The sequence below is a fragment of the Macadamia integrifolia genome, unplaced genomic scaffold, assembly GCF_013358625.1.
Source record: "Macadamia integrifolia cultivar HAES 741 unplaced genomic scaffold, SCU_Mint_v3 scaffold2553, whole genome shotgun sequence".
NCBI lineage: Eukaryota > Viridiplantae > Streptophyta > Magnoliopsida > Proteales > Proteaceae > Macadamia > Macadamia integrifolia.
In genome coordinates, this window is record NW_024868792.1 from 21,808 (window position 1) to 48,981 (window position 27,174).

Consider the following 27,174-nt stretch of genomic DNA (forward strand, 5'->3'; position numbering starts at 1 on the left):
TTGGCTAACAATAAATCAGATAAAAGGTCGCAAGGGAATGAAATCTTCCCCACTTTTCACAAACACAACATATGCATGGTTTACACTTTCACATGGTCCTAAAATGTTAATATGTACAAACATATGATATATATATCTCTCTCTCTCTAGTATAGAGAGAGAATTCTAATCTAGTTATCATGTTTATGTACAAACACCCTTTTTTGAAACTGTTGAGTTTAGTTCTCTAATAATAGCTTCAATTAAAGCATGACTGCCATCACTTCATGAAATACAACAGCGGCGTCGCTGTATCGATTCTGCGTTAAAGGAATGCTACGGAGTTTCACCGCATGATCCAGCTGCAGGAATAATAACACAGTGATCGTTAAAATTCAATGGTCTAGATTGATGATATAGGGATACCAATATATATCACCTACCATATCACAACTTTGAGAGTGGATATGTAAACCCATATAACACACCTGACCCATTTGGATCGGAATTGGCCCAGGCCAATCCCTTTATAAAAACTAGGGTTTGGGCATATTTGACCCATTTTAACCATATCCGGTCTTGGTGGATTCTGATCAATCTGGATCCTGATTCCTGGTTTTTAAATCCAGACTCACATTGATAAGATCCGACTTCAAAGCTGGACTTTACCTATAAACTGTCAAATTGAAATCTTTGATCCTAGCCCCAAGGAATTATTGCCTTCTTCATCCTGACTACAGGGCCTTAATTTTCCACCCTGATTAGAGACCAGAGCCATGGGACCTTTTGCTTTCAGGATGAAAAGATAGCTGATGAGACTGTGGCCCAGGACTAATTCCAATTCTTCGAGAATGGCATTTGGTTTTGAGCCCATGGATTGTCTACTTCTCCAGCTATTTTATATTGGTCAGGGTTGGGCTGGGCCGAGATTAGCCCAACCCAATAAAATATATGTTGTCTATTGCCTCTTTTTTTTTTTGGGGGGGGGGGTGGTATATGGACCTCTAGGAACTCAATTTAAGGAGCTAATTGAAGTTCATATATTTATTATGAGATTAAACTCCTGTTTGACAGTGCAGCGCACGCTAGCACCTCCTTGTGTCTATCTTTCTTCTCCTACAATGATGGAAAAATCTGTTATTTTACAGAACAAAGTAAAGAGATATACACAAGGACGTGTATGCTACACAGCCTGGGAACAATCTTTCTCCCCTGTTTCAGGGTGTTGTGTCTGAGTGTGGGGAATGCAGACAGGTAGCCAGCCCGACATCTGGCTGGGCTATTGCAACCCAAGCCCAATCCTATCGATCTCAAACCAACCCAACTCAGCCCTGATTAACCCTAATTGCTGATTGATCTAGCAACCCCTATTTTCCCTCATTTCAGGGGGTAAGTTTGAGCTGCCCCTTTTTATTTTTACCCAAATTATGATTTTTTTACATAATTATAGACTATATATTTATATATACAAAGCAAGGTCAGGCTGAACTCAAGCCCAAGCCCACCCAATCCTACCCGGGCCTGGAAATTTCAACCCTAACCCAACCTGCGGGCTGAAAAGCCCAACCCAAACGGGCCCCACTGGGCTCGGCTGGATCCAATACAAGATCGAAAACTGCCCGGACCGGTAGCTAATCATTTTCAATTTTGATTTTAAGAATCAATCAGCTTACCTTATCAATAAGTTTTGGTATGGGCCAATGTGATCTAAAGAGACTCTCGTTGAGGTGGAGGCAGGCCCATGTACTGTAAAGCCCTTTCAAATAGAATGATCAAGATCAACGACCAAAGTAATTGACCAATTTGACCTTGACCATCCCTTCCAAAGAACCTCAAAGAGAGAATTTTGAAGAGAAAACTTTGAAGTTCAGAAACGAGAATTACCTCTTCTATGTAATAGAAAAGCCTATTAGCAAGCTCTGTGAGACTCTTCTTTTGTTCCTCCGGTGCATGAGAGATCACCCGGCTGAAATCGCAGTACAAGAACACCGATTTTAGCTGGAGATCTTTTCCCAAAATATCCCAAGAATTCTCATCATCACTCATTTCTCCGATCGAAAGAAGATCAAATACACATTTCTTAATCCGATTCTTACTTCCTCTTGACTGGACATCCTCCATGTTCATGATTCAAGAAAGCTAGAAGAAGAATCTAATCACAAAGACAAGGTGAAAGCTAATCACTTATTGAGAACAGTTTAAGAGAAAAAGAAAGAAGGAAAGCAAACAAGCATTGGCTTGTTAATGGTTATGGCATTATATATGATTGGGAGGAGACTTTGGGAGCAAGGAAAGTACCTAGAAAGGAAAGGGCAGAAAGGGAAGACAGGGAAAAAAGAAATGTACAACATCCTCCCCTAGTCCTAGTACCTTGTCAATAGGAGGATGGGTTTTCATCCTACCTTCCCAAAACCAACACTTGAGACAATAAGAGATATTAAAAGATTGCTTTACATAACACCCCTTTAAGAAACTTCCTTGAAATCAATTTGACCCAAACTGATAAAGAAAAGCATTTTGGTGTTACCCTTAAGAAGCTGTCATTATTTATTTAATTGGGAGTATGAAACTTCCATACACCCACGGTGACAGCACAAGATATTTCCTCAAACAGTAAGCAAAGAACAAAAGGAGAATTCCTGATTATGCACAATAAGCTAAAACTTGATGATTCTAAATAAAGAAAGAAAGGAGAATTTTCTCGGTATTTGTTTTCTTGAAGCTCAAGAATTCCAAATTGATTTCTTCTTTTGATTCATGCCTTGATCGAAGACCATGAGAATGATGAAATATGCTCAAATGGGTTTTTTTATCAGAAACCCATCATGATCAAAGGAAGCAACTAAGGAAGCACCAAGAAACTTGAACAGTCAAGAACAGAGATCACCATAACCAAAAAGAAACTAAAAAATTAAGCCAAACCCATTTTCAGATTTCACAAATATCGCATCATCGGAGGAACAAAATCTCACAAATCACTGCAATATACAGATGGGCCAAAATCCAAGCAAGAAACGAAAGCGAAATAAGAAACCCATATCAAGAAAAGAAGAAATGCTTAACGATTTTACCTCTATTAATTACTTGGAATATAAAGATAAAAAAATTAATCTTCTCTTCAAGCAAACAAGAGCATTCCAGAAAAATAGAAAAGAATGAAGCAACAAAGAGAGTATAAAAGGGTTTAACCTGGATGAGAGACGATCTTTGGAAAAGACGAGTCGTCCGTACGCCTGAGGAAAGAGAGAAGACAGAGAGTGTGTATTTTGTTGTACGTATTCTAATACCTAGAAAGATACGGAGTATCTCTGGTTGTAAACAACAGAGACAGCTCAGATATACGTATACGGTTTCGGTCTTGTGGTTCTCAACTCTGAACCCTTTTCTTACCTCTTTCTAGCTTTTCTCTCTCTATGAGCTTTGGATCCGCCCGGTTTTAATGAGAAGTGTGGTCTCTCTCCGATCCAACTAGCCGCGAAGCGTTCCTCTCTCTAGCCGTCACGCGTGGAGACAAATTGGAAACGTGGTCTCTCTCTTTCTCTTTCTCTTTCTGGAGGTATCTCAAGTAGAGGATCAATCCCAAGTGGGGTCTACATTGGACACGTCTCACCAATGACATGGCAGTTGGTTTCCCATTCAAAGTATAAAAGGGTACGGGTCTTATTTTATTTGGAAATTGCTAGAGATTAAAATAAGTGCCTCTTGTTCATACGATTAGAACAACTAAGACCTATTAGTTAGACCTTTGTGTGGGTCCCATTCTAGAGTTCAAGTAAGCCTGAAAAACAGCCTAAAACAAATGATAGGAAAAACTACACTAGCACTGTTGTGTTTTTATCTCTCTTTAACACATGAAATAAATTTATATTCTGTGCATAAGCTAAGAGGTTCGCAGCCCAGATGTGTCTAGAAATTAAACACAAAAAAATATGCCAAAAGATTTCATTTTCAAGAAGACATGAAGGATAGACAACATCTGAATCAAACCTTGTTGCAAGAGTATCCGCTAAAGCTTTCAAATATCATTCTCCATTTTCACATCCTTAAAATTTGCAAAAATGCCAATAACCATTATTCAATTATAGTAAGTTCTGAAATTACTAAAACATTTTCTAGGGCACTAGTACATCCAATAATTCCAATAAAGTTGATTGCATCAATACAACAAAAAAAAAAATTTTAATAAATAAATAATAATAATAATAATAATAATAATAATAATAATAATAATGATGATGATGATGATGATGTCTAAATCACTTCATGTATGTTGTATAGTAATGTATGACTAAAATAAACCCCGAATAGCCAAGAAGATTGTTATCCCATAGTAACGGTTATGGGTGTCAAAACCTAAATCAAAGTGGAAAAATTGGTCGAATTGAACTAAAAATAGCCTGGACCAACCTGACCCAAAGCCTAATTGGGCCAATTTCAATTTAGGATCTTGTGCTACAGACAAACCAAACTGCACCAGAATTTGAATGGACCTGAAACCAAATCAGAACCGACTCAAAATCTAAATCGAAACCGAAATCAAACCAGTAAAAAATCAAAAACAGTTTTGTATGAGTTTGTATGGAAAATTAAACCCAAACTAGATAAAAAAACCTAAAACCAACTCAATTACAAACTGATACAAGAAACCAAAATCAAACGGAAAAGCAAAATTTCCCTTATTAGTTCAGTTTCAGTTTCACCATGCCCACACCGAAACCGATTCAACCTGGATCAAAACCTGGCAAAACCTATCCGTTGACACCCCTAGTAACTGTATAGGAAACTCTGGTAAACATGAACTTGATGGTGCTCATGTTGGGGCACTGAAACATTAGTTTGTCTTCTATCTCATCTCCTGGAGAAAGAGAGAGATGAGTAAAACAAAGAGTTGCCACCTAAAATTAGGGTCTCACACAAAACAAAAATTAACTCCATGACCAATCAATAGGGAATTGGTCAAACCCTTGCCTGAAGGGGAAAGGGCATATGAGTTTGTCTTCTATCTCATATCCTCAAAAAGAGAGATGACTAAAACAAAGACTTGCCACCTAGAATTAGGGTTTTACTTACATAAAAAAAATAATAATAAATAAATAAACATATAAATAAAATATCTCCACAACCAATCAATAGGGAATTGGTCAAACTAACGGTCTGAGTAAGGGTCAATTTATAGCCTAAGGAAGGTGTTAGACACCTTAATCCACCCGATGCAAATCAATCTTCCTATTGCATGGCTAAAATAAATCTAACTCATAATAAAACATTATAAGAATAAAAGTACTAAAAATAAAAACTTAGGGATTAGGAGCACATACCCGGAGGTTTAGCTATAAAACGAAGGTAGGTAAATATATTGAATGTAAACAATGTAAAGATAATAAATAACACATGGAAGATTCTAGCTAAACAAACCCAGTAGTGAGGAATCAAATAACATAATGGAAATATCAATCATCATAACAAAATATGACGAAATAAACATAAAAATTCGTGTACAAATATATATAGAAAAAGAAAAAAAACCTAGGCCCTACAACAAGTTAAAATAAATCGAAAAATAATCCTTGAAAATATCAAAGAATAAGAAAAACTATTCTAAAACAATATCAATGATAAAATATGATAAACACATCATTAGAACATCATACCATCACTATGTAGAGAAGAAAAAAAAAAGAGGAAGTATTTTATGAAAGAAAACACCATAATCCATAACATGAAATATGAACTTACTATACAGCACATTGAAGCATGATCACTATATCATGAAATCATGGTCCTAATGAACATATGAATACTACCTAAGAAGTAGAATCACACACCCCGAAAAGCATGTAGAAAAATTAAGAAATACAAAGAAAATAATAATGAAAAAAAAGCCAAGAAAGGCTTACCTTGACTAAGAGAACTCAATAGAAATAATAGAAAAGTAATTATATATGGAAGGAACAATATGCTTTTTCAAATAGGATAGGCCTAATACCCTTGTGATTTTTCACTCAGAGAAGCAATTGATAGATCAAGCAAGCACTTTCAATAAACCAACAAAAGTGATCTTAATCCATGAGACTCCCTCTCCCCTATTTACCCCCTTTATGACCCCATCGACTATTGTATGTGTGGGAGTCAGTGACCAGACCAATTACTTCTGCTTGTGTTTATTGTATAATTAATGAAAATGTTGTTGGTTTATTTAAAGTTAATTATCTCATGCCAAGAAGCACCAATGAAGCATACCTTCGAGGGCTGCTTATGGGAGTGACACATGCAAGATAAGAGATGGACACAAGGGGAAATCTGGACCGATTCTATTAATCAACAACTTTTTTTAACTAACCATGGGACGTGCACATGGCCTCTAAAAGAAATATTGCCTTTTTGGATATTCAGATTTTTTTTTTTAACTAAATTAATTTCCATCTCAAAATAACTGATGATGATGTAATTAAATTTCTAAAACATCTAACTTTTTGGGATTTTACTGAGAGAAACTCTCTTCCTTACCCCCTCTCATATAATAATTTAGATTCAATCTTATGGTATTAATGATATTTTTCTTGTTCCATAAAAAAAAATAAAAAATAAAAAATAAAAGAAAGTAATAGAAGTCTAGCAGACTCTGGAGAGAAGCTCCAACTTGAAATTATAAGTGCCCAAAACTTAGGATTTTGAGACTTTCTTTTTTGAACTAACGCTAGTTAAGGACAGACTCTATATACTGAAAGATAGTCCAAAAGATCCTTCTCAACATAGAAAACCCTATATTTATAGACTTTAGAGGGACTATAACTCCCTTTACATGTTTTACGTTTAAGGAAACCATCTAAACAATATATAAAGCATCCAAGAGAGAATCATCTCATCAATGGTGCATACTAGGCTCACACTCTTGACCAAAATCTATCCAACTCGTGGGAGGTATTTATCATGTCATATAACATCTTAGTGCCTTAGTAAACAACTTAGACGAGTTCCTAACATTAAAGAAGAGGTTGAAATCATGTATAACTCTTCAAAGCTGAGGAAGAAGAATCCTTGTACATTTGGGTGCATCGATGTCAACTGACCTTGTCTCTATCTAATAGAAGCTTTTAAGTGTCGATAGAGAGAGGATCTCAGTCAACATCTTTAAGGCACTATTTGATACTTATATTGAAGGGAGTGGACGTCGATGGTCCTGGTCCTCAACATCCACACAACCCCTTTATAGAGTCAATTCGTGTAAAACGACATTTTATCTACTTTTTGTCACTTTGGCAGGTTCACTTTTGAACTAGGCTAAGGGATAGCCTATCTAACATAAGGACTGTGAACTTGGAATACCTATAACTTAGGCTATAAATGTCTAAATCAGATGATTCAAAAACCAATCTTTCACATATTATAAGTAGGCATAAGAATTGAAGATTGTACTTGTGATACCCTACTTTTAAAACCTGGTTTACTTACACGGTTGACCCGGTTTAACCATGCAGGACCCGAACCAGAGAAGGTTAAGGCAGGTTCCCTATGGACCATGATGGCAATGGTGACTTTGAACATAGGTTGGCTAGACAAGTCCGAGTCAGTGTCAAAGGAGACGGGTGTACCCAAGCCATGTATATGCACGTATCACAAGGCCATGCACGATTAATGCTGGTATGTAGCCGTATCCTAAAGTGTATACGTATTATATATCTTGTGCCGAGAGTCGAATCCCATCAAAATCTCAATTGTTTGGCTAAGTTTTGACCAACAGGTGGTCCGTCACAGGCGGGCGAACCCGCCCACTTGTGTGACCCATCCATGTGGTTACTAGATATTCTCTAGTATAAATAGTAATTATTGTGTTTTTCCTTTTTCTCATTTAATGCATTAAAGAGTGGGTGAAGAGAGAGAAAAGAAAGGAAGAAAAAAGAGAACGAAGAAGAAGAAAGGAAAAGAAAAAGAGGAAGAAATGATTTCAAGCGACGCCGAGGTTTGATCTTCTCATTCCGACATCGAAAAAGTGATCTCTAACACGAGACCTACGATTTGAGGTGAGCGAAGGCTATACTTAAACTTTAGCAAAACCCCAAGTGAAACCCTTGATTTGGGTAAAGTTCCCTGAGATCTTGTTAATCCCAGTTGAGATGATGAATCTAAGGTTTAAGAGATGGTCTATGTGTTGATTTTGAAGGTTTAAAGAAGTGTTTACAAGATTTGAGAAACATTGGTGATTTCTTGAGTTAAGAGGTGATTTTGGGGTTTTGGAAGAGTTCTTGAGCAAAGAAGGTAAGATTGATTTTCAATCCTTAAATCTAACTTAGATCTAGGTTGGAATCATCTTATAAGACCTTAGATGCGTGAAAAATGTGATTGAAACAACCCTATTTGGTTTTTCCAAGGTTGAGGAGCGTTTCAAAGGAGAAAACCAATTTTTGCCCCCACAAGTGGGCAAAGACTGACGGGTGAAGCTGCCCGCCTGTAGGGGACCACCTGTTGGGGCAGAACCTAAATTCCAACAGGCGGGCGAAGATAGGTGGGCTATCTAGCCCACTTGTTGGCCCACCAGTCGATTTTTGAGCCTGAATGGGCCCAAAATGGGCGGGCAACCTTCTTTTATGATTTTAAACATGATTTAAACATCAAACCTCATTAGTTTTGACCCCAAAGTTGTGAAATGCTAATCTTATTCGCTTATGATAGGTTCCATTAGAATTTACATTTCTCACGCCGGATCTCACCCGTACCGAATGTGAGCTTTTGTACCCGACAAGTAAGTGGGGAGATGACATTTGACTCTATTTTAAGGCTTGTTTTTACACCATTAAATTGTATCTAGACTAGTCATGTCATCATGCAAATTATATGTAGATTAGTCATCCTCGTGTGCCATTCGCACGCATTGCTTATGCATTCTAAACAAATGATTTATGATATGTGTGTTGTGTTTTACATTCTCAATGCTAAATGATTGATGTGCTTATGTGATCAATGGTTGGATTACTGTGCATGATGCATTATTAGACTAGACGCCGTAGTCGGTTTAGAAATGAGTGCATTGGTGGTCCGTGGTATGGTACGCGGTGGTACTATGCAATCGTACTTTGTTATATAGGAGCATGCGATTTATGATTATCATTCCATGTGCTACGACCCTTTCCAATAGGGGTTGAGGTGTTGGGTTATCACTTGGGGGGAAGCAGTGGTCGCGGTTGTCGGGTCACTGTGGCGGTTAGACATACGCCCGGTTGGTCATTAGGACAGTCGGCAACCTCAGTGGTATATTCAAGAAGGCCAATCGTATTGCTTTTAAATTTTCGGGGTCGGCACCTTTATATTTCTGTCATTTACTTTTATATTGAGAGCCGGTAGTTGGCATGCTTTACTTTTCTGTGTACTCACGGTGGGCTTTCTCCGACAACCCTATGGGCGTATCGCAGGATGAAGTTAGTGACTCGTACCCGGGGTATATGCGCATTATGGTTGTGAGTAGCACATAACCTAAAACTTAGTAATGTTTGTTTAGGTGGATAAGATTAAAATGTATTGCATGGCATATAGTGCATATGGATGTGAATGTTTGTGGTCTTTCTTTTCACTTACTGAGTTATTGAGCTCATCCCACGTGCACACCTCTTTTAGATGATTTTGTAGGTTACCCGCCTAAAGATCAGGAGTCAGGCCCCACAGTCGAGTTTCCTGTTAAGGATTGGTGGGTCCCTGAAGAGTATGAGCATGGTGTTGATTACATGTACGAGGACTATGCTACGGGACCGCAGTAATGACACCGTACAGGATTTCGCTTTTTGATTCTTTTGATGACCTCCCCTTTTGTGTACTTGATACATAAATTGTCATTCTTTTTGTGTAAATATCATGCCCGCGGGCCCACATGTACTTAGCTATTGGGAATATTTATAAGTAATTTAAGTCTTCCGCTAAACTTTTGAACACTTATCTTAGATGTGGGTATGCTGTGGTGGGGTACTGTATCACATAATCCTGGCAGGTTTGGGTTAACTGGAGTTAACTCGATCACCGGTCCAGTTCTATGTAAATGGAATGTGACAATGGTGGTATCAGAACATGATGCTCTATTCACTCACAGCATACCATTTAGACCCCATAGAATCTATAATAGGAAATGAGGTTGGGTAAATGTAAAAACTTTAAAGAATTAAAAGCCAAAAAAAAAAAAAAATGATGGTTGCATTTAATTATTGCATTTCATGGCATGCATTAGAAAAAGTTTGCTTGGAATAAATAAAAGATTAGTTATTTGACTACATAACCCATCGAGTATAGATTTAACAAAATTTCGACAGCATAACAACGCTAAAACAAGATTTTTCAAAATTTTCAAATAGAAGCACCTGATTGACAACATACATATATCAATAAGCATAATCAACAAAGGCTAACTAACATTATTACAAGCGAATTACAAAAAGTTTATCAAGCATACAAAATTAATTAAAAGTCACCAACAACATCATAACACCATACTAGCAAGTCCAAATTGCAGAGAAAAGTATAAAATATATATAGTCCACCATAAACACATAAACAACAGAGATAAGTAAAAAACTGATTAGGATAGGCAAGCTAAGTCCTCAGAGACCGTCATCATCATCTAGCTCTACTAATCCATCCCTTCTAGGCCTCGATTTAACATTGAGCCGACGATTGTAGTAATCAAATCTCGCATTCACTAGTTGCACATCCCTCCGGAGTAGGGTAAAGTCCGTTGAAATAGCATTGGCCGTTGTGTCCAAATCCTCGCTCAATCTTAGGAAGGAATTCTCTAATGTAGCCTGCCTTTCTAAGATATTTTTCTCTCTAGTAGCACTCTCATCTAGTCTTCTCAAGAGCTGATCTTGCCCATCTTTTAAGGCCCTCATGCTGGTCATCATGCTCTCAAAGTCAAATGTGCCACTCTTAGGTGGTGGGGCTCTGTGCTGTGCGTTTGCAGCCCTAGCAAAGTCAGGATCAGCATCTCTCGAATCAAGAGGCTCCTCCTCGAGGATATCCTCGTCCAAAAAGTCCTCCTCCTCGAATTAAAGAACATAATCCTCATTCTCCTCACTATTTTCCTCCTCCTCCATGTGGACATCCTCCTTGTGGACATTCCCCCTATTCCTGCCTCCTTGAGCTCCTGCCCTCTGAGGTACATCCATAAGAGTTTGGAGACCCATCTTGCGTAGGTTTTCCCTGTTAAATTTATCCGTTGGAGTCTATCCCTCCTCACTACTCAAATCCACCCCAAAGAACTCAAAAACCCTAGTGAGGGTCCTACCAATATGGGAAACCTCCGTCCTCAAGATGTGTGGCATGATGCTCTATAGTCTTAAGTATAATGTAGGGCAAGCATAAATGCTCGACACCTCCCTTCAAGGCCTTATAGATGCAGAAGGCTATGTAGGCTGCCATGAAGCCCACTTGGTTCCTATGACTTCCTCTAGGGAGCAAATTAAACTGAACCAAGCTAGCAAATACACGAGCCTTCGGGTTGAATGTTGCCTCAGAATCCGGACGCACCTTACTGCCACTAATGGTCTTGTAAATGTGGTCCTGCATCTCCAAACTTAAAGATGGGCCCACGGGCTTACTCCGTGGGGGGCTATAGAATTGATGCCCAACTGATGACATATCTAAAATACTAGCAAGAGTGTCTACAGTCAAACGAATGTTCACACCCTTCACCATACTGGTGATTGAGTACTCCCCATACTGGTAAGAGACCTCCAAATTACAATAAAATCTTCGAACAAGGTGTTTATAGCATGAGCGGTCAATATTAAGGATGGATTGCTAACCCAGTGCAATAAACCTCTCTTGTAGTTGAATCTTATTGAAATCACAAGTTACCACGGTTTTCTCCATCATTACAGACTTCTTTAGAAATGTCTGCCAATTCGTTGCTGCCCTCAAACTCCAGAAGAATCCCTCGTCATAGTCTAGAGGATCTATGGGGGCATGTCCTTGTTGCCTTATACGAAGGGGTAAGGAACTCGTCCCTACACCCTTCCTTTTAAAGTTGCGGTCCTACGTCTATTAGAAGAGGATGCGGGTTCTTTGCCCTTGCAAGAAGACATCCTAGTAAGAAAAGTGAAGAAATAGTGATAAGTAAGAATGTTGCATGACAAAGGAAGTAAACAGGAGGGTGAGCAAGCACATGTAAATGCACCTAAATACATAATGTGGATCATTATAAAAAGAGGGGTGGTTAAGCCATGGAGAAATTAATAGGAGGAAATCCCCAAACATGACATCCACTTGCATGTTGCAAAATAGAAGAGTAACAAAGGAGTATGAAGCATGGCAAGTGAGAAGTGATGGAAAGCCTCATAAGAATTTCCTCAAGTGGAGTAGTTGGTGTCAAATGGTAGGAAGCCCCCAATTTCAATGTGCAAGTTCAATCCAAGAGAATGAAAATCCCATAAAAGTGTAGAACTTGAAGCTTACATGTCAATAATAGCAATACCTATCATTATACAACCAAGAATATGCAAAATTTTCTATTATGACATTGAGGTGCAAGGAATGAGAGGGATTCAAAGTATAAGTCAAATATCATTGCACCAACAATTAATGGTAAGTGATTCAAAGTTGTTCACAAGTATGGAACGAAGTGAAGAGAATTATAGAAACCCCAGATTTTTTTTTTCAAGAAACCTAACACAAAAGATATGGATTTTCATAGAAATGAGAAGGAATTGAAAGCATATACAAGTTTCCATGATCTTTCCAACAATGTAAGTGCAAATCAAGGATAAGAAATCCCATTTGAGTTGTTAGTTGGGGAGAAAAGAGAAGAAATAGAAGAAAACCCCAAATTGGAGAAATTAAGGCTCGATTTGGGATTTTCTCTCATAGATTGGGTAGTAAAGCCCAAAACTATGAATGAGTCACAAAGGAGCATCATATTCTCATGGAATGACTATTTTATGGAAAGAAACATGAAAAAAATCAAGTTTTGGAAAGTATGGATGGATTCAACACCCCAAAATATATGTTCCAAGAAGAGAAATGGAGAAGTGACCTACTTGAGAGTGAAAGATGCTTGAATCTTTCAAAATCCGTGGAATCGTTGAATGAATCGTGAGTGGATGTGCTAAGTAACCCTCCAAAATCGCCTTGAGTTAAGCCTAAGTGTAGAAATGGGAGAAATGAAGACTGAAGAGGCTAAAAGCCACTTTAAGTCCGCCTCAGGTTGGACTGGTGGGCCCCAACCCGAACTGCCCACCGGTGGTCGCCTGTCGGTGGCCGCCCGTCGGTTGGGGAAAAAAATAAAATAAAATAATAATAATACATTATTAACTATAATAAAGGAAATAATAATAACAAAAAAAAAATTGAGCGGGACCACCGTCCTACTTGTCGAAGCACTAGCACAGTACTCTCGGGGCTAAGCTGTGGCTGGATGCAAGACATCATACACTATAATACCCCGTGTTTTGGCATATGATTATGTGGCCAGGTTGAAAAGTTTAAGGTCAATCCAAGAGTGTGAACCATAGAGTGAAATTGATTTTGTGGGCTATATCATAGAATGAGAAATAATTATGTGCTTATGTAAATTCTAAGGTACTTAACCAATGTTTTGTGTATGGTATGATCCAGGTGCAAGGACATGATGGTACGCACTAGATCCAGTAACAATGCTCGAGGAACCTCACATGGTCCTCATCCTATCAGTTGACCACCAAATCCTCGAAGGTCCCGCTCTGTGGGGCAAACCCCACTTCCACAACCTCAAGAAACCCTTGACCAGGGTGTGGCACAAAGGGACCCACATTTGACCACACTTCTGAATCCTCCACCTATCATCACTTCGAGTGATGTTGCGACCATAGTCCAGCAGTCACAGCAAGCCTTCCAGCAACAAATTCTCCAGTAGCAGCAGGCATTTATGGCTGCTATACAGAAACAGTTAGACCTTCCTCAACCCGGTCAACATTCTTGGATGATTAGTCCACAAGGCCCACCTGTAGGGTCTAGTATGGGACCATAAAATGGACGAGCACCACTTGATACGACACCACATGAGCAAGCCGGAAGTACACCTCCAATCCCGCCACTCAGCACTCCTCCATATATGGTGCCCCCTCTGTACCCTTACTATCCGGCATATGCACTCAATTATCCGTCGATGAATAATACAACAAGGGTAATGGAATCTTTTAAGAGAAACTTACCACCTATATTCTCTAAGGTGGGGAGTGATCCTCTAGAGCCAGACCAGTGGATCAAAGAACTAGAAAAGATATTTGAGGTAGTTGAGTGCACTGAGGCACAGAAGCTTATTTGTGTAGGGCTGCAACTCAAGAATGAAACCAACTCTTAGTGGCCAGCCTCTAAGCCTTTATTATTTGCCGCACATTCGGAACCCACATGGGAGCAATTCAAGGAGTTATTTTTGGTAAACCATTACCCTCGTGGCTTTAGAGACTATAAAGAGATGGAATTCATGGCCTTGACTCAAGGGAATAAGACTATCCTTGAGTATCAGTAGCAATTTGAAAGCTTGTTCCATTTTGCCCCTAAGCATATGAGGTCAGCTGAAGAAAAGGTTGCAAGGTTATGAAGGGATTAAAGGTATCTATTGGGTCAGTGCTTGAGGTCTTAGGTTTGACAGATTATGGCCAGATTGTGCAAAAAACTAAAACCATGGAAGATAAGCAGAAGGGAGAACAATCCCTCACACCTGGATTGTGGAAGAGGACTAATCCATTTCTGGACATGGGCAACTCATCCAAGGTATATCGTGGGTCGTATAGTTCTGGGCCTGCATATAGACAACCCTATAGGCCATTTGACTACCTTTCTCGATCAGTTGGTGGTTCGGGCTCTACATCTTTTCATCCAAACACTAGTACGGTGCCTACAGTCACAAGGCCACCCCATCCCCCATCTACATCAGGTCAAGTACAAAGGATCCCTACCCCAGTTTCGGTGTCACAGATCCATTGCTTTAATTGCCACTCTTATAGGCATTTTGCCAAAGACTGTCGAGTCAGATCAGTCTTACCATCCAGTCAGTCCTCTGTGTACAGACTGCCCTTAACTCGGGAGAATCAACCGCAAGGAAGAATGTGTACCTTATCAGCTGAGGAAGCTGAGGTAAGCACGGAAGTGGTAGCAGGTACATTTTAATTTAAGATTTTCCTTATGCTGAATTTTGATGACCTGCTATACTTATATGCATTGTTACACTAGGTGTTCTACATATATCAGGTATACCAGCTATATCTTGTTTGATTCAGGAGCTACACATTCGTTCATATCTAAGAGATTTGCTGAGAAACTTGGTATGTCACCCAAGACACTAGATCATGAGATGATTGTTAGTATGCCTACAGGAAAAGTTACACAGTTGAAAGAGGTGTATGGGCCATGCCCAGTTGAAATCAGTGGAAAGAAATTGAATGCACAACTCATCAAATTCAACATACAGAATTTTGATGTTATACTGGGCATGGATTGGTTGTCAGCCCATCGAGCGAATGTGATGTGTTTCAAAAAGTTAATTAGGGTGACAAATGATGAAGGGAAAGAACTGGTATACCAAGCAGATAAAATAAAATGGGCTAGAAAGGTCCTCATCTCCGCTCTTCAAGTGGTAAAGTTGTTGAAAAGTGGATGTCAGGGTTACTTAGCATCAGTACTTGATGTTAATGCAAAGGTTACACCTCTAGAAGAGGTAGAAGTGATTAAAGAATTTTTGAGGTCTTTCCAGATGATCTGATGCATCTACCGCCTGATAGAGAGTTAGAATTTGCCATAGACTTGATTCCTGGAGCAGCTCCAGTGTTAAAAGCTCCATACAGGATGGCACTAGCCGAATTGAGGGAGTTATAGATGTAGTTGCAAGAATTATTGGAGAAGGGGTTTATTCGCCCAAGTGTTTCACCTTGGGGTGCCTCTATATTGTTTGTCAAAAAGAAGGATAACAGCTTGCACATGTGTATCGATTATCGAGAATTGAATAAGCTAACCATTAAGAACCGATATCCATTGCCACGCATTGATGATTTGTTTAACTAACTACAAGGTGCAAATGTATTTTCAAAGATAGACCTTAGATCAGACTATTATCAGTTCAAGATAAAAAGCGGTGACATACCCAAGATAGCCTTCAGGACTCGGTATGGTCACTATGAGTTCCTAGTGTTATCTTTTGGGTTAACCAATGCACCGACAGCATTCATGGATTTAATGAATCGAGTATTTCACGATGTCTTTGATAAATGGGTAATTATTTTTATTGATGACATCTTGATCTACTCTAAGACGGAAGAGGAGCATACTCAACACCTGAGGATGGTATTACAGAGGCTGAGAGAACAACAATTGTTTGCCAAATAAAGTAAGTATGATTTTGGCTTAAGCAAGTTGGATTCCTGAGACATATAATGTCTAAGGATGGAATCGAGGTGGATCCTGATAAGGTGAAAGCATAGTAGAGTGGGAAAACCCCAAGAACGTTACAAAAATTAGAAGTTTCTTGGGTTTAACTGGGTACTACCAATGCTTCATTGAGAATTTTGCTCGGATCTCAACACCAATGACTAAGTTAACCAACAAGGGGGTAAAATTTGAATGGACAGAGGAATGTGAGAAGAGTTTTCAGAAATTGAAGAAAATGTTGGTGTCAGCCCCTGTGTTGACCGTCCCTAATGGCACAAGTGGAATGACAGTTTACACTGATGCTTCTAAGGTCAGGTTGGGTTGTGTTCTCATGCAACGCAGTAAGGTGATAGCGTATGCATCCCGACAACTAAAGGAATATGAGAAGAACTACCCCACTCATGTCTTGGAACTAGCCGCAGTCATTTTTTCCCTACAGATTTGGAGACATTATTTGTATGGGGAGAAGTGCGAGATATACAATGATCACAAAAGCCTTAAGTACTTTTTCACCCAAAGAGATTTGAATATGAGGTAGAGGAGATGGCTCGAGCTCATGAAGGACTATGATTGTGACATTCAGTATCATCCTGGCAATGCTAATGTAGTGGCAGATGCGTTGAGTCAGAAGGCACCGACTGTGTCACTTTCATACTTAGCAGTCAGTCCACAACTCGTACAAGAGGCGATGCTAATGGATGAAACCCTCTTATATGAAGGAGCAACCTTAGAGCTTGAACATCAACTAGAAAACATTAAATGGTTAACTGTATCCCTGGAAGCTCTACAGGTGCATCCATATATTAGGCAAGAGGCGATAATGAAACAACCTTTGGATCTTGAGTTGCAACGGATCAGAATTAAGATTCAAGAGCAAACAATAAATAACCCTGACTTCGTTTTAGCCAGCGACGGGGCATTATTATTTCAAGGTAGGTTGTGTGTGCTCGATGATTTGGAGGTACAAGACAAGATAGTGCAGGAAGCACATGGCTCTGAGTACTCACTCCACCTAGAAAATACAAAGAAATATAAGGACCTCAAACAAAACTACTGGTGGCCAAACATGAAAACCACAATAGCCTTATATGTGGTGACTTGCCTTACATGCCAAAAAGTAAAAATTGAGAGGCATCGACCTTATAGTACTCTTCAGTCACTCCCAATACCAGACTAGAAGTGGGATAGGATTACAATGGAATTTGTCATAGGACTACCACGCACACCTAAGGGGATGGATGCGATTTGGGTGATAGTTGATCAGCTTACTAAGACTGCTCACTTCATTCCCATCAAGACCAAATTCTCTATGAACAAGTTAGCACAAATTTATATGGATAACATAATGCGCTTGCATGGAGTGCCAGTGAGCATTGTGTCAAATAGGGACCCAAGGTTCACTTCTAGATTTTGGAAAAGTTTCCAACATGTTTTGGGATCACAAGTGAACTTGAGTACTGCTTTTCACCCACAGACTGATGGTCAGTTAGAGCGAACCATACAGATATTAGAAGACATCCTTAGGGCATGTGCAATGGAAATGTGTGGTAGTTGGAAAGAATATATACTCCTTATGGAGTTTACCTATAACAACAGTTATCAAGCTACAATTAGGATGGCTCCATATGAGGCATTATATGGTAGGAAGTGTAGAACTCCTCTGTATTGGAATGAGGTAGGCGAATGTCGAATTTTAGGACCCGAAATGATACAGATGATATGTGACAAAGTCGATGTTATTCGAGAAAGGATTAAGGCAGCTCAGTCACGTCAAAAGAGCTATGCAGACACCCACAAGAAAGACATTGAGTTTCAAGCAGGAGAAAAAGTGTTTCTCAAGATTTCTCCTACTAAAGGGTTGTATAGATTCCATAGAAAGGGTAAGTTGAGCCCGAGATATATTGGCTCATTTGAGATTTTGACTCGGGTTGGCTCAGTAGCCTACATGCTTGCTCTTTCACCTTCGCTTGAAAATGTTTATAATGTATTCCATGAATCCATGCTGAAGCGACACTTTCACGATCTATCGCATGTGTTACCCATGGAACCAGAATATCTAGAAGCTGATATGACCTATAGAGAACCGCCAGCTGAAATCTTGGATCGAAAAGTGAAAACCCTTCGCAACCGCTCCATTTCCTTCGTAAAGGTGCGATGGGCTAACCATTCACTTGAAGAAGCATCTTGGGAGAAAGAAGATGAAATCCAAGCCAAGTACCCTCATCTTTTCGAACAACCAGGTACACCACTTTCGAGGACAAAATTTTTAAAAAGGGGGGGTAAATATGATACCCTACTTTTAAAACCTGATTTACTTACACAGTTGACCCGGTTTAACCATGTAGGACCCGAACCAGAGAGGATTAAGGCGGGTTCCATATGGACCATGATGGTAAGGGTGACTTTGAACACAGGTTAGACAGACAAGTCCTAGTTAGTGCCAAAGGAGACAGGTGTACCCAAGGCCATGTATGGGTAATGCTGGTATGTAGCCATATCCTAAAGTGTATACGTATTATATATCTTGTGTCGAGAGTGAGATACATGCCGAGAGTCGAATCACATCGAAATCTCAATTATTTGGCTAAGTTTTGACCAACAGGTGGGCGGTCACAAGTGGGCGAACCCGCCCACCTTTGTGACCCACCCATGTGGTTACTAGATATTCTCTAGTATAAATAGTACTTATTGTGTTTTTTCTTTTTCTCATTTAATGCAATAAAGAGTGGGTGAGAAGAGTAAAGAAGAGAGAGAAAAGAAAGGAAGAAAAAAGAGAACGAAGAAGAAGAAATGAAAAGAAAAGAGAAAGAAATGATTTTAAGCGAAGCTGAGGTTTGATCTTTTCATTCCAGCACTGAAAAAGTGATCCCCAACATGAGACCTACGATTTAAGGTGAGCGAAGGATATACTTCTTAAACTTTCGCAAAACCCTAAGTAAAACCCTTGGTTTGGGTAGAGTTCCTTGAGATCTTGTTAATCCCACATGAGATGATGAATCTAAGGTTTAAGAGACGGTCTATGTGTTGATTTTGAAGGTTTAAAGAAGAGTTTACAAGATTTGAGAAGCATTGGTGATTTCTTGAGTTAAGAGGTGATTTTGGGGTGTTGGAAGAGTTATTGAGCAAAGAAGGTAAGATTGCTTTTCAATCCTTATATCTAACTTAGATCTAGATTAGAATCATTTTATAAGACCTTAGATGTGTGAAAAATGTGATTGGAACAGCCTTATTTAGTTTTCCCAAGGTTAAGGAGCATTTCAAAGGAAAAAATCGATTTTTGCCCCCACAGCTGGACAAAGACCTATGGGCGAAGCCGCCCGCCTGTTGGGATAGAACCTAAATTCTAACAGGCGAGCGAAGACCGGTGGGCGAAGACAGGTGGGCTGTCTGACCCACCTGTTGGCCCACTAGTCATATTTTTTAGCCCAAATGGGCCCAAAATGGGTGGACAACCTTCTTTTATCATTTTAAACATGATTTAAATATCAAACCTCGTTAGTTTTGACCCCAAGGTGGTGAAATGCTAACCTCATTCACTTATGATAGGTTCCACTAGAATTTACATTTCACACACCGGATCTCACCCGTACCAAACGTGAGCTTTTGTACCCGATAAGTAAGTGGGGAGAGGACATTTGACTTTATTTTAAGGCTTGTTTTTGCATCATTAAATTGTATCTAGACTAGCTATGTCATCATGCAAATTATGTGTAGATTAGTCATCCTCGTGTGCCATTCGCACGCATTACTTGCGCATTATAAACAAATAATTTATGATATGTATGTTGTGTTTTACATTCTCAATGCTAAATGATTGATATGCTTATGTGATGAATGATTGGATTACTGTGCATGATGCATTATTAGACTAGACACCATAGTCGGTTTGGAAACGAGTGCATTGGTGGCCCGTGATATGGGACGTGGTGGCACTATGCAATCGTACTTTTTCATATAGGAGTATGTTGTTTAGGATTATCAGTCCCTATGCTACGACCCTTCCCAATAGGGGTTGAGGTGTTGGTTTATCATTTGGGGGGAAGCAGTGGTCGCGGTTGTCGGGTCACTGTGGCGGTTAGATATACGTTCAGCTAGTCATTAGGACAGTCGGCAACCTCAGTGGTATATTCAAGAGGGCCAATCGTACTGCTTTTAAATTTCTGAGGTCGGCACTTTTACATTTATGTCATTTACTTTTATGTTGAGAGCCGGTAGTCGGCATGCTTTACTGTTCTGAGTAATCACGGTGGGTCTTCTTCGACAACCTTATGGGCGTATCACGGGATGGAGTTTGTGACTCGTACCTGGGGTATACGCGCACTGTGGTTGTGAGTTGCATATAACCTAAGACTTGGTAATGTTGTTTAGGTGGATAAGATTAAAATGAATTGCATGGCATATAGTGCATACGGATGTGAATGTTTGTGTGGTCTTTCTTTTCACTTACTGAGCTAGTGAGCTCATCCCACGTGTACACCTCTTTTAGATGATTTTGCAGGTCACTCGCCTGAAGATCAGGAGTTAGGCCCCACAGTCGAGTTTCCTGTTGAGGATTGGTGGGTCCCTTAAGAGTATAAGCACGGTGTTGATTGCATGTGCCAGGGTTGTGCTGTGGACCACAGTAATGACACCGTATAGGATTTCGCTTTTTGATTCTTTTGATGACCTCCCTTTTTGTGTACTTGATACGTAAATTTTTATTCTTTTTGTGTAAATATCATACCTACGGGCCCATATGTACTTAGTTATATACTACAATTTGGGTATCAAGTATATTGGGGATATTTACAGGTAATTTAAGTCTTCCGCTGGACTTTTGAACACTTATCTTAGATGTGGGTATACTGTAGTGGGGTACTGTATTAGATGATACTGGTAGGTTTGAGTTAACCGAAGTTAACTCGGTCATCGGTCTGGTTCTATGTGAACGGGGTGTGACAGTACTAGCCAGCAGGGATTGTTGCTAGGTAAACATCCCAATCATTGAAATGAAATCTTTTCTAAAGAATGAGTAATAAGCTCAATCCCTTCCCAAAGTAAGGGTATGGTAGAATAATCCAATACTGAATCATCTCGGCAACATCCGAGCTGAAAACCACGTTTTGGATAAGATTTTACCTCTAAGGATATTTTTCTCATTTCACATAGATGGTTTGTGAACATGTGAAGTCTATAAATATAGGATCCTTATACCTTAAAGGATACTCATCATCGTCTGAGAAGCTTCTTGAGATGACAAAATGAGGTATCTATACTTGTTACTTTTCTTTACCTCTTCATCTATTAGAGTTAAAAAAGTACTAACTTTAGATTTTGTTTATTTTTAGAACTCTCCATCATTGTTTGAAGTTGTTGCTGTCATTGTTTTTAAATTCGTTATACATATAATATATAGAAGATATTAAACCTAGTTAACTTAAAATGTAGCCTTCACCATAAGAAATCGTAATGACCTCGAAACTTAACCTCTTTCTACCTCTCCAAAAAAAAAAATTATAAAAAGGTTAATGGATAATCTTTGCGACTAATTAGGAATGCATTCCATGAACAAAGAATTGCCATAAGTAAATGCAATAAAGTTTGCACTAGTGAATAAATCTCAAAGAGCATAGACAAAAATTTTCCATCCAAGTATAGTATGCACCCTTTTTTCCATCCTTGAATTAACCTACTCTTAACAGTGGAAGAATAAATTTAGAGCAATAAAATTAAGCTTGATTTCATAGCATATTAAGAAATTTTGATAATTGTTGTAGAGTAGATAATCAAGGGAAAAAAAAGCATATGATTGTCAAGAAGCAAAGATAGGGTAGGGGAATGTCAAGGGTTGGAGTCTAAAAGTTGAATAAATATGTACCACTAGTAAAAAGTTAGCAGAAGATTTGAAAGCATGGTCAATGCTCAATTCTTCAGTCTTAAACATTATAACCCAGTCAAGAACTTCAAAGTTTGGGCAACTTTGAAAGCATTAACTTGACTCCAAGTTTTGGTATTGTATTGTTTGGGTGTAAACATGATTTTTATGGATAACACAATCAACTACTATATAGAGAATTGGATGAGCCGACATAAAACCACATGATTTCACATATATATGATCAAGTTGGTCAAGTAATTGGAACCATGGATTGCATCTTCCTCAACACATTTGAACTATGATCTCCCAGATAAGAAAGTTCATCTATCAGATTTGAAAGCATGGTCAATGTTCAATTCTTCAGTCTTAAACATTATAACCCAGTCAAGAACTTCAAAGTTTGGGCAACTTTGAAAGCATTAACTTGACTCCAAGTTTTGGTATTGTATTGTTTGGGTGTAAACATGATTTTTATGGATAACACAATCATCTACTATATAGAGAATTGGATGAGTCGACATAAAACCACATGATTTCACATATATAAGATCAAGTTGGTCAAGTAATTAGAACCATGGATTGCTTCTTCCTTAACACATTTGAACTATGATCTCCTAGATAAGAAATCATCTATCTCACCATATATCTTACGTAAATGTTAACAAAAATGGTACATGGGTTTGTTTCTATTTTGTATAATTTACAAGGAGTTTTCTTGATACATCACATCAATGGAAGAAGGGGAAAACTTACCTTCAAATTTTCAGTTCGGTTAAGAAAATAATGGAGGAGAGAAGTTGAACAAAGAACTATAGAATCAACTTGCAATGGAAGAAAAGAAAATAAAAGGAATGCAAGATTAAAACAAACAGTGAAGTAAAATATCCAAATCAAAAAGGGGTATAAGAAGTAGATACCCAAATTGGAAATAACCATTGAAATCCCTAACAAGACAAAACCAATTACCCAAATCTCTAGAGCACAAAAACAATCGAATACAATAGAAAATAAATTCTACGAATCACTACGGAAAAAATGTAATAAAATACCCAAATCGTTTAAGGGTAGAAGAAGGAGATACCTAAATACCACAGCCCGCTTGACTTCCTTAGAATACAGACCCGATCTGTCATCTACAATGCTATCGCTCTCCTAACCTGTTTATAAACATTTTTTTTTATATAAAGAAAAAACTTATAGAAAGAGTAACGCTCCCTGGTTGCATCTTTTACTCTCAAACTTATCAGGATGTTAAAAGACCACATTACCCTTAAAACATGCACTGGTTGATGCCTCTGCACCCTAGTGTAGTAGACATGCAATCAGGGAGCATTCTATCACCTTAAACTTATATTACTGAAGAAGAAAATATAAAACAAGGATGAAAACATATACAAGCATCAACAAACAAAAAGAAAGTAAGAAATCTAGGTACATTAAAATCTTAAATAAACGATTATTTGTTAGATAAACCAAACGAGGCTAAAGAGTTGTTGATTGTATTCCCTTCTCTATAAGTAGAATGATAAGAGATATTTGGAAAAAAAATTAAGTAAGAGAGATGCAGTCCTCCACAATTAACAACAATTGCCTATAGTTGTACGTGATGTGCAAAAAGCCCATGTTCGACAGGAAGCCTCCTGGTTATTATCTTCTTCCCTCCCTACCTATTAAAAAAAAAGTCTTCTATAATAGCATCAATATGCCAAAGGGTAGTATTATATTTCTACTTCACCAAATAAGCAATCGTAAGATTATTGCTCTCAATGATAAGAGAATAAAGATGAAGTTCTAAATCCAAAATGAGAGTTTTTCTTACAATAAGAATTTCCACAACATACATATAAAAGAGCCCAATATATTATGAGAAAAATTTGATAAACTTGTCATCCATATTAAGAAAAACACCTCCAATATGTGCACCTCTTGGACAACCAAGAAAAGCTCCATCAACATTAAATTTAAAGATGCTTTTCAAAGGAGGTATCCGAGAAACATGGAAATATCTTTTTAGCTTAGGGAAAGATGTTGTAAGAGTTCATACATACTATAGTGAAATGAATGTTCTTATAGGCCATCGATCAAATAGAAATGGATGCATTGTTAAAAGACTTTGTCTAAATAAGCAATCCAAACATTCCAAATAATATTTTCTAATAATGATAATAACCCTTTTGAAACCAAATAGTGTTTGTTGAGAGATAAAATGGAGAAATCCACTCAATAAAAGACTAAGAACTATTCAAACGAATGAAGAATTTCTCTAGTTGCCATAAATGCAACTGAGGAATAAATGATCCTAACTAAAGTGAACTTAGAAAAAAAAAAAAAGGGGGGGGGGGGGGAACCTCAAGGTAAGTTCAAGCCTTTGATATTAAGAATATTTAGAAACGAGATTGTATTGAGAAGGATCTTCCACAAAAGCATATGAGCCTTAAGAGCTACATTTATATGCCAGATTTGTTGCCAAATAGGACTAGAAAAATATTTTTTTCAGTGTAGAGAAATCGGTATGCTGAAGAACAGAGATCTCTGAAGAAGAGAAGGGGGTCAAATTCATGTGTCCTCTATTGTGAACAAGGAAATAGAGATGAAAAGGATTATGAGAGCAATATCTCTTGACTACCACTTAATTAAGAGCAATTTCTTTCCAACAAAGGTTATAATAATCATAAAATCTTTTACTAATGTGGCAGTGTCCAATGGAACAGTGAATGGAGCTGGCAAGATAGAGTAATTTCGAATCCAAGACTCAAGGATTAATGGATCTACCATGACCAATTATCATGAAGAAACATTTAACTAATAAATTTTGAACATACAAAACAAATTTCTATCCCATGAGGAGTATGAAAAATCAAAAGCTTGTAAAAAGAAGCCATTGGGAAGTATTTATATTTCATAAATCTTATCCCATTGAGAAGATTTATGAAATAACAATTTTTAGGATTTTCTGGATAAAAGACTATCTCTCTAAAAAGTTTAATATTGAGGCCTCCAGAAGATTTTAATTTACAAATTTGATCCCAATTGATAGTATGAATAATACTTAGGAATTTAAAGCAAGACATATAATGTAAAGGAAGAGCAGATAAAGTCGATTGGATAAGAGTTTGTCTTTCAACAAAATTGAAGATCAAGAAAAAAGGTAAGAATTGAGTTTTGAATGAGCTCTATGAAGTGGACATTACTTAATCCTTTATGAATGGATTTCTAATATAAGACTCAATGGCAATTCTTGATAAATACATTTGATGATTTGAAATCAATTTATGGATAAATAGACAAAGTCTATTGACCATGATGTGAGACAGAATTTCATAGGCAAAAATTACATAAACTATTGAGTAGAATTTAATGACTAAAGTTGGATTATCAACCTTAGGGCTAAAGGTAATGAATATATGATTAAGAGATCTAGTGAAGTTATCTTCCTCAAAAAAGTGTTTAACATAACCAAAAACTTCTTTGCAAATAGTGGGACATACCTTATAATAGAAAATACTTGAATATATTGTTGGTGAGGTGGCCATACGGACTCATCACGGAACTACAATAATGGTCACAAGAGTGACCGTAACAGAAGGAGAGATTTTAGAGGTGATTCCGTTGATTGGAAAAGACCAGTTGTTCAACGGATCTTAGGACTCCATAAAAAAGTAACAATATATTTGGAAAGTAATATGAAGTTGATCAACAGGTTGGAGCCCTGAAAACTCTTGATCGGTCTCCTTCGTCCCTTCTCCCATCATCGACACTACACTGGTATTAGAGCAAGCGAGGATCCCGTATAAGCCAGTCAAAAATGTGGAGTGCGGTGACGAAGCCAATGAAGCAGAGGCTCATGACGAGGATGACAAGCCCAGGGCGTCGTCTGTGTAGAATCTCAACATGTTGCTTCCACCTCCGCTATAGCCGAATCTGCTGGAGCCACCTTCACCACCACCAATAGCAACGCCACCGCCAGCCTCCTCGCCGCATCCTGTGGTTACTGCAGCAGAATCACACGGTGCCATAGTACCAAGCTGATACGTTGGAGAAGAAGAAGCCTGGGATCGAGAAATTTGGGATTCTGATGCGATCTCTCGGTGGAAACCCTACACAATTGCAGCTCAAAGAGATCGTCGCATAGGAGAATCTCACCTCCCCCTTTGAGTACCCACGCTTCCTCGAGCTGATGAAGAAACACTTGAAGAACGAGTTTTTCGATCGCCAGCTCCACGACTTTTTCAAGGTACTTGACAAGGATTCTACAGGTTATGTCTCCGTCATCGAACTCCGCTATATCCTTACCAATATAGGCTAAAAGCTAGACCCCACCAAATTCAATGAGTAGATTCGTGAGATCGATGTTGGATCCAATGGTAGAATCAAATACGAGGACTTCATCGTAGCCAAATAATCCTCTCTTCTGAGAGTTTTTCTTGCTAAGATCTGGTAGAACTCGTGGCTCTATCTGGAATTCTGGATCAAGATAACATAAATTTCATTAGAAACTACTTTCACCGCTACATGGCAAAGCAGATGCGGAGGGTTTGATGAAGATGCTTCATTCAATGCAAGAGGTGGCGGTCAGATTGAGGTTTGCTTTCTATGGGTGAAAGGGTTGCCTAAAAGGTAAGTGCTACTTAATTTAAATATTATTTTATTCACCCTCACATGACTAGAGTCCAGATATGTTCTAATTGTTTATTGATTTAGAAGAAGTGTTTGTCTTTATCTATATGTCATGCTATTAGATTTGAAATATTAATTTTTTATTATTTTAGAATAAATAATTCTTATCTTTATATATGACATGCTAGCTGAATAGATTTAAAATATTAATTAATTAGGCATATGATATCATATAGCTCCATTACTTTAGAATATATGTTGTTAACATCATTGTTACTAGGAATAAATTAATCATAAATAGAATTTAATTGCATATCCATATTACTTAAATATTTTTGTAGTAT

General features: G+C 38.2%; 1 protein-coding gene across 5 annotated transcripts; it reads right to left on the minus strand.

Annotated features, from left to right (window-relative positions):
- Nucleotides 1-23,391, minus strand: LOC122066742 (photosynthetic NDH subunit of lumenal location 3, chloroplastic-like). Of its 5 annotated transcripts, XR_006136442.1 has the most exons (4): nt 3,370-3,483; nt 3,169-3,212; nt 1,864-2,131; nt 1-341 (listed from the first exon to the last, which is right to left on the minus strand). XR_006136442.1 is itself a non-coding variant. In XM_042630582.1 (3 exons), exons 2-3 carry the CDS (start codon nt 2,104-2,106, stop codon nt 243-245), a joined length of 342 nt encoding a protein of 113 aa, XP_042486516.1. In that variant the 5' UTR covers nt 2,107-2,131; nt 23,295-23,391; the 3' UTR covers nt 1-242. The 5 variants fall into 5 exon arrangements, 4 of the variants coding, with proteins under 4 accessions (XP_042486516.1, XP_042486514.1, XP_042486517.1 ...); XM_042630582.1 differs by lacking the exons at nt 3,169-3,212; nt 3,370-3,483 and adding an exon at nt 23,295-23,391; XM_042630580.1 differs by having other exon boundaries at nt 3,169-3,483.
- Nucleotides 23,392-27,174: the final 3,783 nt, after the last annotated feature.